Consider the following 12,190-nt stretch of genomic DNA (forward strand, 5'->3'; position numbering starts at 1 on the left):
AAATTAATAAGTAAAGCAATTCGTGTGAGTAAAGAAGAAATAATGTAATTTAAGACACGGAAATAAAAGGAAGTAGTTACCATGTTTCCACCATATTGTTTAATTTTTAGTTCACATGCTTATTTATTTTTACTTGTAATCTTGGAAACATTCCCACGCAAATAATTAATAAGATGGTCTGAAAATAAGATACGATGAACGTGGTTGTATGGCTAATTTAATGTGTACTTTCCTTCAAAACAAAAGGAAGATATTAAGCGACCGAAAAAAAAACGAACAAACATGGATATCCCTGCTTTAATAACAACATAAATTATTAAGACACAAGGTTGCAGATTTATAATTATTACCAAACCCACTTTTTGACTGTCCTTACTTCCATGCATTTTGCAACAACAAACAACTTTGATTCAACTTTTCCTTCGCCATTCATGCAATGTGGTGAGAAGCAGATAGCTTAAATTACTGATCTAGTCGACAATGTTGATGGACACAAATATACGAGCAACGTAAGAAAAGAAACAATAGCAGTCAACAAAGCCAAAGTTTATATTTTACGGAGTGCGAATGCCCGAATGCCATCCACAGCAGTACCACGCAACGCACCGGGAGTACAGCGCTGTTCGTTATATCTGATTCTTTAATAATTAGATCTCCCCAGTTGTATTGTGTTGTGCGCCGCGCGGCGCGGCAGAATATGAGTGTGCATGTTAATCAACGGGGCCCCCGTTCCCAGGGCCTTTAATAATAATCCGCAATGAGATCATTACATATTTTTCTCACAACAACTCGCAAGCGGCAGGCAGGCGAGTTTGCTACCAACGACCGACGACGGTTTTATTGTTTCGTTTTTCTTCCTTTTTGTGTAAAATACGCGCGGTTATCAAGCTAAACAATAGCGAATGCACAAAGCAGTTTCTAATATAAGTGTGAGAAAAAGTCGCCCGCAACAGAAAAAAACACAGAAAATCATAAAAATTACAAACAGCAGCAAGATAACAGTCGTAATTGAGATATGTTTATTTCGCTCCATTCGTCCTCGTTCATTGTGAACGCTTCAAAACTTAAAACATTTAAGTTCAGAGTTTTATATATTATGTACACATTCGCAGTATCATTGCAGCATCAGTGACTTGGGTTACGCCGTTCTATATTATATAAATATGTTTATAAAATTTAACTTGTTCGTTGGCTTGCAGTTTCATAGAGAGATTCGTCTTACATCTGAGTCAACATAGTAAAATTTAAAAATATTCAATACTATATAGTCAGCTAACATTACATACTATTAATACTATGTTTGCTAATGAGTGACTTATCAAATTAGCGTCGATAGTAAAATACAGCTTTGGCCTATAAAAAAATATCTTACATTTACATTAATTTACTGCCTTCTTCAGTTCCATCGTCCGAAATATAAATAATTATTTTTTAAGATACGTGCACAATTAAATCCTCAATAAAACTCGCAATCGTATCTTTCACATCTCAATAATCACAAAAGATTTATAAATACACTGTGTTGCGCGACACATCCATAATTAAGTTCATGCCGAAATACAATCTAGTCAAATTTAGTGCATTCCAGTATTCCACTGCTCGTTGCTCATGGGCGCCGTCGGTGCATTAGCCCTCTGTCCGGTGCGCATAATATCGTCCGCCGGCGGACAATGTGGCCTCGGACCTGGTTCTGGCGTGTAAGTAAATGTTAATCCAGTAGCGTATATGATGCCATCGTTTCGAACCAGTGAAACTGGGACTTGCGTCGGTTGTCGCACCCAGAGCCACTCACCTCGAAACTGTGAGATGTCTGGCACCACACAGAGCATACTCTCCTGGCACCTGTACATTGTCTCAGCTTCTACATCACCAAACCAAACTTGCAAATTTGGGGAAAAGTTATCCCCCGTTAGTTCGAGCATAGCAACATCGCCACCTCCATTAAGATGAAGACTATGCACAAGTGGAACTGGTGTCACAGGTGATCGAACAGGTCCCATACCTTCATAATACTGATATTCGGCTTTGTCCGTCGAAATGATTGTCCAGCAAGCACCATCATTGATCATCTCCTTGTTAGGCTCCTTGGGACATGGCGTTGCTTGAAACTGAATAATGCGCTCCTGAGAAAGACACAGGTACATCCGATCGGTGTCTTTCATGTAAAACGCGCATTTGTGAAGTTGAGAAACTGGATCATCTGCCTCTAAAAGTGCTTGTTGTTTGTCCACCTGTATGATAAAATAAAGTCATTAAGAAACATGCTCAATAGTTTTAATATTATCGTATAAATTACCTTTCTAATTATTAATCTTGGTAGAGCCATGCCTGTTACTGAGCAGACTAACTTCACAGTAGCACCATAATGAATGTAACCATCTCTAACTTGAAACTCTTCACTTTCTGACTCATTATCATCTAATAAATGTATTGTAAAAGCTCCCCATTGAGTAGAACTTGCATGAAAGTGTCCATTTTCAACATGAAGGTACCTTGTGCTCACTGTTTGTGATCTTAATCTATTAAACAATGCTACTTTAGTGCCACTTGCAATGCACAGATCTGCATTCTTCAAACTTTGTTTCTTCTTAGATGGTTTTGATATTACTTTAATACGCTTACTGTGAAACACTCCAATATCTTGTCCAGAACCATAGAACATCTTCACTGACAACATGAAATGCTTACGCTTGTCTGAATCAGAAATGTACAAAGTTTTGGCTGCACAATACTGCTTGCCATTGTTTAAATCTAACTGCTGCATATCTTGGTCAGAATTGCCAATTCCAATAAATGCACACAGTTGTGAGGCTTGTTCAGATTCACCTTCTCTTTGCATTTGGTCTTGCCTCAGTCTCCAGCCATCACCAAAGAGATAAATGCAGGGTGGTGGGCAAAAGAAGCGTTTTTCATTGCCGTAGGACTTCTGAGCAACTTTTGCGTGCAAAATAACAATTACCATATCGGATCGTTCACGTAAATATCGCTCCATAGCCTCTCTGGTGAGGCGCCGATCTTCTCGAATTCCACCAGGCACAACGGCGCCGGAGAAGCGCGGATACATAGCACCATGATGTGGCGGAGGCGTCGGTGGTGATTGAGCGTGTGCGATGCCTGGCAAACCGTATTGATGTGGCATTGTTATTGCAGGTTGTTGATGCGTTGCTATTGACGACGCGTGTACATTTGTTTATCGATAAACAAAACACGATCGTATTCAACAATCAACTGTAGTGCTTACAATGAATGCGAGTAGCATCGCGTCGGCGTCGGTTCGATAATCTGTCTGCGACGAAGAGTGGATAATCCGCTAGAGGAGGCTTGGATGTTCCGAAGCACCAGGTGCGTGTTTTCACATGGCACGTGTACTTTCACACAGACGCACAACACGCCAGCGCCGTTGCGATCTGAACGCTGACCAATCGCCGGCGACGCAGGGGTTAGTCCGTGTTTGAAAGCCGTACGAATAATTACGCATTCGTTGCTTGTTCAAAACTGCCACAGACGAAGTGTTTGCTTCCTTGCAATGAAATAACATAAAGCAAATTGGTCGCGGGCGTCAGATGCGTACGTACGCAGACTAGACGAGACACGCCGAACGAATGATTGCCGGATTGCCGCTGCAGCGCAGAAGTTCGCTTGCCGGTCTCGGGCCGTGAGCGAGCGGCTGGCATGCTTGATGCTAGGCGCTACCAAGATACGTGAGAATATAACTGTCTCCCCACTATCAGGCGCCCAACGAGCGTGGAGACCGTGGAGACTCCGCGTGCCGCGCCGCCAACCCGAACTCGTGAGCGAGTTTAAATGCCACTGACGCTCGGCCTCTCGCTCCACCGAAAACACCTGTTTGCTACTCGAATTTTCCCATCATTCGAATATCATCTGGAATCTCAAATTCACACCAACATATTTCTTTACATTTTTCATTATACGCACATATAGTGGCAAAAGTAAGTACAAAGTATCCAGAAACATTATTCTATTCTTATTATACTTATTTAATTCTTAATTTGTCAGCGTAAAAACTTAATTTATATTTTTTTCATTATTATTTTTAATTAATAGATTTAAATCAAAAGTATTCAAATCGCACATTTGCGTAAGGTTACACTTTTATTTCCATGTCATTATAGGTTATGTTAAATTTAAGGTTAAGTTTAAAGATTAGTTTTACCCAAATAAGTATGATTATGATTAATCCACGTTGTTATATAAGCGAGTAATCTCGTTGTCGTCACACTGATGAAGATGGATGCCTTTAATTGGCAATGCGAAACACGAAATCTTCGAAAATAACCAATTGAAAACCATAATCAAAATTTCACCATAATATCATGATACAAACTGTAAAATGCCAAACACGAAATCTTTTAAATTACTATTATGTCCGGTTATTTTGTGACGTGTATTTTGGGAAATGTTTGTGGGAATTTTTATCTACTTTATTAAGTCAATATAAAGGGTTGTCATTTAGGGCCACCAAATTGTTTACCGAGTCAAGTAGATTGGGCTCGTACATAGGCAATAATTATGTTAATACAAACACTGTAATGATATCAATTTTCTGCACATAAAGCGAAAAAACGCAGCCTGTTATTGATATTGGAGTTTAGGTCAGTTCATACCGATTATATGCTCGTATTAAGTGATGGGAGAGAGGATGTTTGGGGTTACACACTCCGGGGCGTGGGAAAATCTGTCCGCCGCCGCTGCCGGTTGTTGTTCGGTGTCGGCTTCGCGCTCCTCTGCCTCGCGCCAGCCGTGTGGGAGAGTGGGTGGCCTTTAAAACATTTGATTCACACACGAACGCATCAATTCCCCGACCTGCTATCAGCACGCACAAGCCACCACAGCCCGAAATGGTAAATTCCCGCGAATCTCGCACAAAATATTCGGTAATTTGGACAATTTTCTTCAGGTCGATCGTGCGCGCGCATCCTTTTCTCGAAAATTTAACATTCACGTTTCTTTCTTCGCGCCTTTATACCTATCTGATTCCTTGGATCGTGGAATCGTTGGCATCGCGAATACAGGCGGTACAAAAAATTCATTCGTGCTTTGTCGCTTGTGACTTACTTTATGCGGTCATTTCGATAAATGCCTATTACTTTGAAAGCGCCCCGTCTCACTTAGAGCTTACATCGAGATGGCATTAGTGAACGATCTGCTGGGATATATCTGTGAGTTGTCTGCGCGCTTGCACTCCCCGACCCGCTTCGTACATCATCATCAGTGTTGGTAGAAGTGAAGCATGGGAACTTTGTGGTGTTGTGCACTTGTTCGATTCTCACGGCGTCGCTCGACAATCAAAACGAGGGAATTCCTTCCTCGCGCCGCTGTACATTTTACATTTTTCTGAACATGCCTCTTCCACGTCCGGCATATCCTCCACATGTGTGTGCTCTCAAACAATGAAATGCACCATTCCGTTTCGCAAACAAAACAATCTTATTATCGTGTTATTAAAACTGAATCAAGAATAACTACGAGCAGTAGGTTTACATAAATTACGTCAGGTTACATGAAACAATAACTACATTCATTTAGGTATTTGAATTTATTTTTTACCATTTATCATTTAAAAATTTTTTTTTGCAAAATAGAAATCTATCATTTAAAATTGTAAATTCCTTAAAAAATGCTTAATTTAATAATCAAGTTTTATTTGTTCACCTAGTACTATGTAGTTTTATTACTTTCATTTATGAATACGTAATCCATTGTATAGTTTAAAATATTTATTTGTAAAATCCAATAAAATCACGTAGAAATTTAATAAATAAATATTTTAAACTAGTACTAGTTTCTTTGGTACAAAACACTAAAAATTATGTCAATTGCAATTTCTTTATTATAATAACAAATTGAGAATGTTTCACATCATAATAATTCGCACCAAGATCCATTACTTATTGTACGCACAAATGAGAAATCAAATCCGCTCGTGAAGTGAAACGAAAAAATCGCACGCATAATAAAAAATAATAGAGAGCATGCTACAGTTGAATTACTTACTTTGGCGTTCGAAAAGATGTCTAGGAAGATAAGTGGAGTACTGAAAACGCGAAAACAGACAGATCCGAACAGTCTGAATGTGTTATGTGCGTTGTAAATGTATCGTAAACAGAAGTACGAATCGTCTTCTGTATGCTTGTGTGTGTGTGTGTGAATAGTAAGCGAGCAGTAAATAAGAGAATACAAGCGCGTATCGCGTGGCGACCGTGGGAAATTTTCTCATGGATCCCCTCTCTCCTCGCGCAAACCGCGTTGCCGACCCGAATGGTGATTCTGACTGCGTTCGGGGCCTATAAGTGCCTCACTTAAGACGCGTCACGAATGTGGAATGATTAAAAACAGAAACGCATTAATTTATCGCCTGTAGTGCTGAATTTTACTATGAAAATAATGAGTATACTCGTAGCGATTAAAGTTGGAAATAATTTGCGGCTTTGTACGTAATTTTTGGAATCGATATGTTACTATGGAAATATGTTTACTTGACAACGTCTTATTGATATATCATAACGTTTTGTTGGAGCGTGATCGTTGTTCAACTCTGTTCATTTCCTTCAAATCAGTTTTTTTCTATAATATTATACAATTTTCTATAAAAATGGCAAGAAATCCCAATCTTCCGCTTTTACCAGGCTTAACTTTCGATCCTAATGTAAGTAATATTCTATTGAAACAATAAATTCTAATTTTTGATGGCAATTCAAGATTGGGAGAACGGATTTTCGAATTGATCCCAAATTTGGTTTCACTGCAGGCATACCATGCATGGTTGAAAAAGTAAAACCAAACATGTTGGGTGTTCTTTCTGACCGATATCCCTCGGTTTACGCACGTGGCGAAGTAATTGAATTGCCCGCATGGATTGCCTTTGATAAACAAGTGAGTTGATTGATTGATTGAATGAATAGAAAATAATTAGTATGTAATACATATGTTATTTTGATATAAAATTTATAGATTTTAACATTTGATGGTTTCTTTCAACAATCACTAGAAGAAGTACGTAATGCTCCCTATGCCGTACGAAATGTTCGTGTATTTTTTCATCTTGAGGATGGGACATTGCAAATTATTGAGAAACCACAAACAAACAGCGGGTTTCTACAAGGTTTTTAACTTATTTCTACCAATATTATAGCTTATGGCATTTTTAAAATAATTTAATTTAAGGTACTTTATTGTCTAGACAACGTGTACGTTTGCCTGCACCAATGGACGATAATTTTTATGACATTTTGGACTTTAATATCGGTCGTGAAATTGAAGTCTTCGGCAAGTTTATAAAATTAACAAATTGTGACAAGTTTACACGCAACTTTTTAAATCGACAAGGAATTTCTGTACCTGACCCTATTAACACACCGGCGGATCCTTTCCTCGTCGACCGTGCCAAAACCGCGGCTACTTCACTGGCCAGAAAACCCAACAAAACAGTTGATACTTTCGGCCAGTTTCTTAAGAACGATCGAAAACTACTTCGATTTTACGCATATTGGGATGATCGTGAGAGCGAATTCGGAGTATTTCATGACTTAGAAGTATTTTACTATCTAGCGGATGATACAATCGAAATAAAAGATGTTGTCTCAAGAGGTGCACTCAAGAGAAGCACTGGTACTTTACTGATGAGACGTTGTAAATTACCAAAAAGATTCACGGGTCTTCCTAACCCCGGATATAATCAGGCTAATATCGTGCTGAATGTATTAGGTGGTAGTGTTGGAACAGGTCGATATGTAAATGATCCACTGGATGCTGGTAAAGAACACGTCGAATACTACAAAGATAAAGATTTGTCAATTGGTGGAATATTGAATGTATTTGGACGTAATGTTGTCTTGGTTGATGCTGACGAAAATACGAAAAAATATTATCGCGATACTTACGGAGTAACTAGTTTTGTACCGATTAACAAACCTTTTGAACAATCAGCGGAGAATAAAAAATTAATCAGAGTTAAAGATAGAGAGTTGCCACCGTGGAACGGTTTTGGATCATACGAAGATTCCGCACAGAATTGTGTTACTGTGGAAATGGTTGCTCCGTTGAAAGATTTCAAGAAATTTTTAAAATATGATAGGTAAAATATTTTTACTATAGATCACATTTAACTATAGGCAACTTATTATACAAACTTGTTTGTAGAAAAGGAATGGACAGTCAAATACTTCGATTTGCAGCGCGAATGATTTCACGAGATCAACACAACTGCGATCGTAAATTTATAATATTGTACTTTCAATCAGACGATACTCTGCAGGTCACTGAAATACCGTTTGGAAAATTAACTGCGGTGACATTTTTTGCACGCGCTCCCGTTTTTCTTCCTGGACAAGATCCTTACACCAGTGAAAAACCATTAGTTTACACACCGCAACATTTATTCATTGGTGCGCAGGTTGTTATCAACAGTTTTTACTTTGTGCTTATCGCCGCTGATGAATACGCTTTACGCTACATGGAAATCAACTGCAAAAATTTTCCAAAATCTGATATTGACTTAATCATGAACAAGCTGCGTGATAAACTAAAACCGATTTATAAAGACTTCGTTAGCGATATGATACCTAGCGATGACACTAAAGCGATTACTTATGAACAACTACGGAACAAATTGTGCCCGATTATGGGCATGGACTTTACCGAACAGGAAATGGTTACAATTGCGCGAAGATTTTCACTTAGTTGTCAGAAGGAACGACTTAATAAAGACGCAATCCGTGCAATAACTTTAACTACGCTTAAACGTGAATTATGGGATGATCTTGCACGTTTACGCGAATATTTTATATTGAGAGATCCAGGGCGTACAGGATTATTATCTCGATCCACTGTGTATACTCTACTGAGAGGTTGTAGATTTCCTGTGGATATTCAACTATTGGAAAAGATTTTAGACGTGTAAGTGGACGAATATAATCAAATGGAATATTTGATTTAAGATTTAATTTTAGCATTGACAAAGACAAGAATGGAAATATAATATACCAAGCGTTATTTAATTTCTTGGATCGCAATCTATGCCCAATGACTGATACAATTCCACTTAATGTGAAAGTAATAATTTATTTCACAATTACAAGTGCAATGGTTTAATAAAAATTGTTTTTAGAGTGAACTGTGGTGGGCATCAGTTCGTGAACCACCGGCCGGTGATCTCATTGATTGGTGCGAATTTAACAAACAACTGGATTTGGAATATGTCTTCACTGATAAACCTAAATTTACCAATTTGGTAGTACCCGATGATCCAATACATATATAACATGCCACGTTTTTGTAATATCTTTATTTATAAAATCTGTTTTTTATATATTTGAAATCATAACAGTAAAATTTTAAATAAATAACATAATCTACGTTTTCGAATCAACGATACTTAATAGGTAGGTAGAACATCGGTGAAAGCTGGTGAATAACTTCATCCAAAGGTTTTTGCACATGATGAAAATGTTGATACGTATACAATTTGCCTACTAGGGAATATGGTTGATTCAGTTGCACATTTGATTGGCTCTGATCATATTTTGATTCTATGTGTCGTGTGTTGAATTCCTTCGTAAAATTCATTATGTAGGTATAACTTTTATATGCAGCAGAGATTGTTCGCTCCATGTCAAGATGTCCGTTGATCAAACCTTTCTTTGGTCCATAAATGCCACGCATAACTGCTTTTGTCATTGGGTTTTCAATCTTGTAACGAAAGTTAAGATAAAAATTGTCGTTGTCTTTGTTGGCTGATTTATCAAAAACAGGTGTAGAAGTACGCTCAATGGGAACCTGTAAAGTAAAAAGAGCTTAATAAGGGAAATATTTTTCATGGACATTAAAAGTAATATCAAAAGTAATATTACTTACGTCAATAATTTGTTGCAACTCCATTTTATAGATTGTAAAGTATTGAAGTAGATAAGAAGAGAGCAAAGGAAATAGTGAAGTAAACTTTCCCAGTATTGCACTTTTTATGTGAGAATTATAATGGAGGGGGTAAAATAAATAATTGTGTTATTATGCAAAACTTTAATCCATTAATCCGATTAAATATAGGTTAGATTGTACTCGCTACTTGTGCATTAAATAATGTTATAATCTGTATCTATCATGATAGCTACAAATATAGCTTATAGTGGCATATTTCCATGTTTCTTGGGAGGATTATCAATTTTCTTCGTTGATAAAATTTCCAAATCCTGACATAATCTTCTACGTGTTGAGGCTGGTTCAATTATAGCATCAACGAAACCTCTTTTCGCAGCGGTAAATGGATTTCCAAATTTCCCTTTATATTCTTCTTCGTAAACCTCTACATTTTCTTTTCCACGATATAAAATTGAAACAGCACCTTTAGCTCCCATTACCGCCAGTTCCGCGGTAGGCCAGGCATAATTTACATCTCCTCTTAAATGTTTCGATGACATTACATCATATGCCCCACCGTAACCCTAGAAATTTACAATACATTTTACAATACAAATTACTTCGTTAATAAAGTATTACCTTTCTTATGATTACTGTCAATTTCGGCACCGTTGCTTCACCATACGCGTACAATAGTTTAGCCCCATGTCTTATAATTCCAGAAATTTCCTGATTTACCTACACCTGGGAGAAAACCAGGTACATCTACTAAAGTAATTAACGGAATGTTAAAAGCGTCACAAAAGCGCACAAAACGTGCTGCTTTCACAGACGCATCTATATCTAAACAACCAGCAAGGTATTTTGGTTGATTAGCGACAATGCCTACCGAACGTCCATTCATTCTAGCAAAACCAGTAATAATATTTTTGGCATACTCTGGCATTAGTTCAAAAAACTCTCGTTCATCCACAAGACTATAAATGATATCCAACATATTGTAAGCTTCGGAGGAATCTTTTGGTACAATAGAATCAAACAATGGAATATCATCAATACTATAAAATAAAGTTCCTCGAATTAAAATTAATACTTATTGTAATTTTTGTTATTTAATCATTACCTTAAATTATTGCAAGGAATTATGGGTGCAGCGTCAGTATTAGATTGAGGAAGAAATCCCAGAAAATATCTCAAGTTAAGTAATGCATCTACATCATTTTTGAAAGCTTTATGGGCAACTCCTGATTGTTTAGTGTGAGTATTAGAACCACCTAGTTCAGCTTGTGATACATTTTCATTGGTAACACTCTAAAGTTTCACAGTTACACAATCTCCTACTACATTGCTAATATTTTATCATACCTTTATAACATCTGGTCCAGTTACAAACAAATATGAAGTATCTTCTATCATAAATGTAAAATCAGTCAAAGCTGGTGAATAAACTGCTCCACCTGCACAAGGACCCATGATCAACGAAATCTAAAATTTTATAACAACATTTACCAATATATATTAAGTTCTTAAACTTAAATCTATAAACCTGTGGAATTACACCTGACGCCAATACATTCCTTTGAAATATATCAGCATAACCAGCTAACGAATCCAATCCTTCTTGAATTCGCGCACCTCCCGAATCATTCAAGCCAACAACCGGTGCCTTCACCGCCATTGCTTGATCCATCACCTTGCAAATTTTTTTCGCATGGGTACTTGATAAACTTCCACCAAACACAGTGAAGTCTTGACTGAACACATATACCAGGCGACCGTTGACGCGACAATGTCCTGTAACTACTGAATCACCAGGATATTTCTTTGCTTCCATTCCGAAATCAGTGCATGTATGTTCCATGAGCATATCATATTCAGTAAAGGTATGCGGATCGGCAAATATACTGATGCGTTCTCTTGCAGTGAGTTTTCCCTAATATTTTTATATTATAAATAATTTATATTGTAATACTAATTGTGCAATACCTTTGCATGTTGCTCATCGATTCGTTTTTGCCCACCTCCTAAAAGTGCTTGATCCGTGACAGATTTTATTTTGTTTTGTATAAAATTTATTGTAGAACAGCTCCGTATACATTTTAAATGTTGACTCAGGAAACTCCGCAAAACTTTTGATTTTGCGTAGTTAATGCCTTGCATGTTGATGATTGACTAATATTTTATGTAGAGTAGTTATAGATAAACTTTGTAGTCTGCACTGATAATAAATTTTATTGCATATTCCTTATAAATATTAACTTGGAAGCTGTATATTGATGTTTTACAGATGCAATTCCAATTTTTACATATGTTTGTA

At 37.2% G+C, this 12,190-nt stretch overlaps 3 protein-coding genes across 5 annotated transcripts; 1 reads left to right on the forward strand and 2 right to left on the reverse strand.

Moving 5' to 3' along the window:
- Positions 1-1,005: 1,005 nt before the first annotated feature.
- Su(H) (recombining binding protein suppressor of hairless) lies at positions 1,006-3,639 on the reverse strand. The gene is made up of 2 exons (XM_065306770.1): positions 2,297-3,639; positions 1,006-2,231 (listed from the first exon to the last, which is right to left on the reverse strand). Exons 1-2 carry the CDS (start codon positions 3,137-3,139, stop codon positions 1,575-1,577), a joined length of 1,500 nt encoding a protein of 499 aa, XP_065162842.1. The 5' UTR covers positions 3,140-3,639; the 3' UTR covers positions 1,006-1,574.
- Positions 3,640-3,726: 87 nt separating this feature from the next.
- LOC135795179 (EF-hand domain-containing family member C2-like) lies at positions 3,727-9,384 on the forward strand. Of its 3 annotated transcripts, none has more exons than XM_065306766.1 (7): positions 3,727-3,950; positions 6,721-6,894; positions 6,973-7,123; positions 7,186-8,095; positions 8,161-8,916; positions 8,970-9,072; positions 9,128-9,384. In XM_065306766.1, exons 2-7 carry the CDS (start codon positions 6,781-6,783, stop codon positions 9,278-9,280), a joined length of 2,187 nt encoding a protein of 728 aa, XP_065162838.1. In that variant the 5' UTR covers positions 3,727-3,950; positions 6,721-6,780; the 3' UTR covers positions 9,281-9,384. The 3 variants fall into 3 exon arrangements, with proteins under 3 accessions (XP_065162838.1, XP_065162837.1, XP_065162839.1); XM_065306765.1 differs by lacking the exon at positions 3,727-3,950 and adding an exon at positions 5,989-6,667; XM_065306767.1 differs by lacking the exon at positions 3,727-3,950 and adding an exon at positions 5,990-6,667 and having other exon boundaries at positions 6,770-6,894.
- A 631-nt stretch (positions 9,385-10,015) lies between these two features.
- LOC135795182 (propionyl-CoA carboxylase beta chain, mitochondrial-like) lies at positions 10,016-12,153 on the reverse strand. Its single transcript, XM_065306769.1, is given in 7 exon segments — positions 10,016-10,457; positions 10,513-10,611; positions 10,613-10,931; positions 10,997-11,184; positions 11,239-11,358; positions 11,420-11,806; positions 11,860-12,153. Coding segments are annotated over 7 exon segments (1,608 nt in total). The 5' UTR covers positions 12,034-12,153; the 3' UTR covers positions 10,016-10,136.
- Between the last annotated feature and the right edge of the window lie 37 nt (positions 12,154-12,190).

The sequence above is a fragment of the Atheta coriaria genome, unplaced genomic scaffold (assembly GCF_025399875.1).
Source record: "Atheta coriaria isolate IRGN ID8LTWV9N9 unplaced genomic scaffold, Caltech_Dcor_3.1 hic_scaffold_7_pilon, whole genome shotgun sequence".
NCBI lineage: Eukaryota > Metazoa > Arthropoda > Insecta > Coleoptera > Staphylinidae > Dalotia > Dalotia coriaria.

What these genes read in the sequence shown, in the direction of transcription:
- LOC135795179 (XM_065306765.1), top strand. Translation starts at nt 6,482, where the DNA reads ATGGAAATATGTTTACTTGACAACGTCTTATTGATATATCATAACGTT. An exon ending in GCTTAACTTTCGATCCTAAT is followed by an intron (nt 6,668 to 6,720) that starts GTAAGTAATATT and finishes TGGCAATTCAAG; the next exon opens with ATTGGGAGAACGGATTTTCG. An exon ending in GGATTGCCTTTGATAAACAA is followed by an intron (nt 6,895 to 6,972) that starts GTGAGTTGATTG and finishes TAAAATTTATAG; the next exon opens with ATTTTAACATTTGATGGTTT.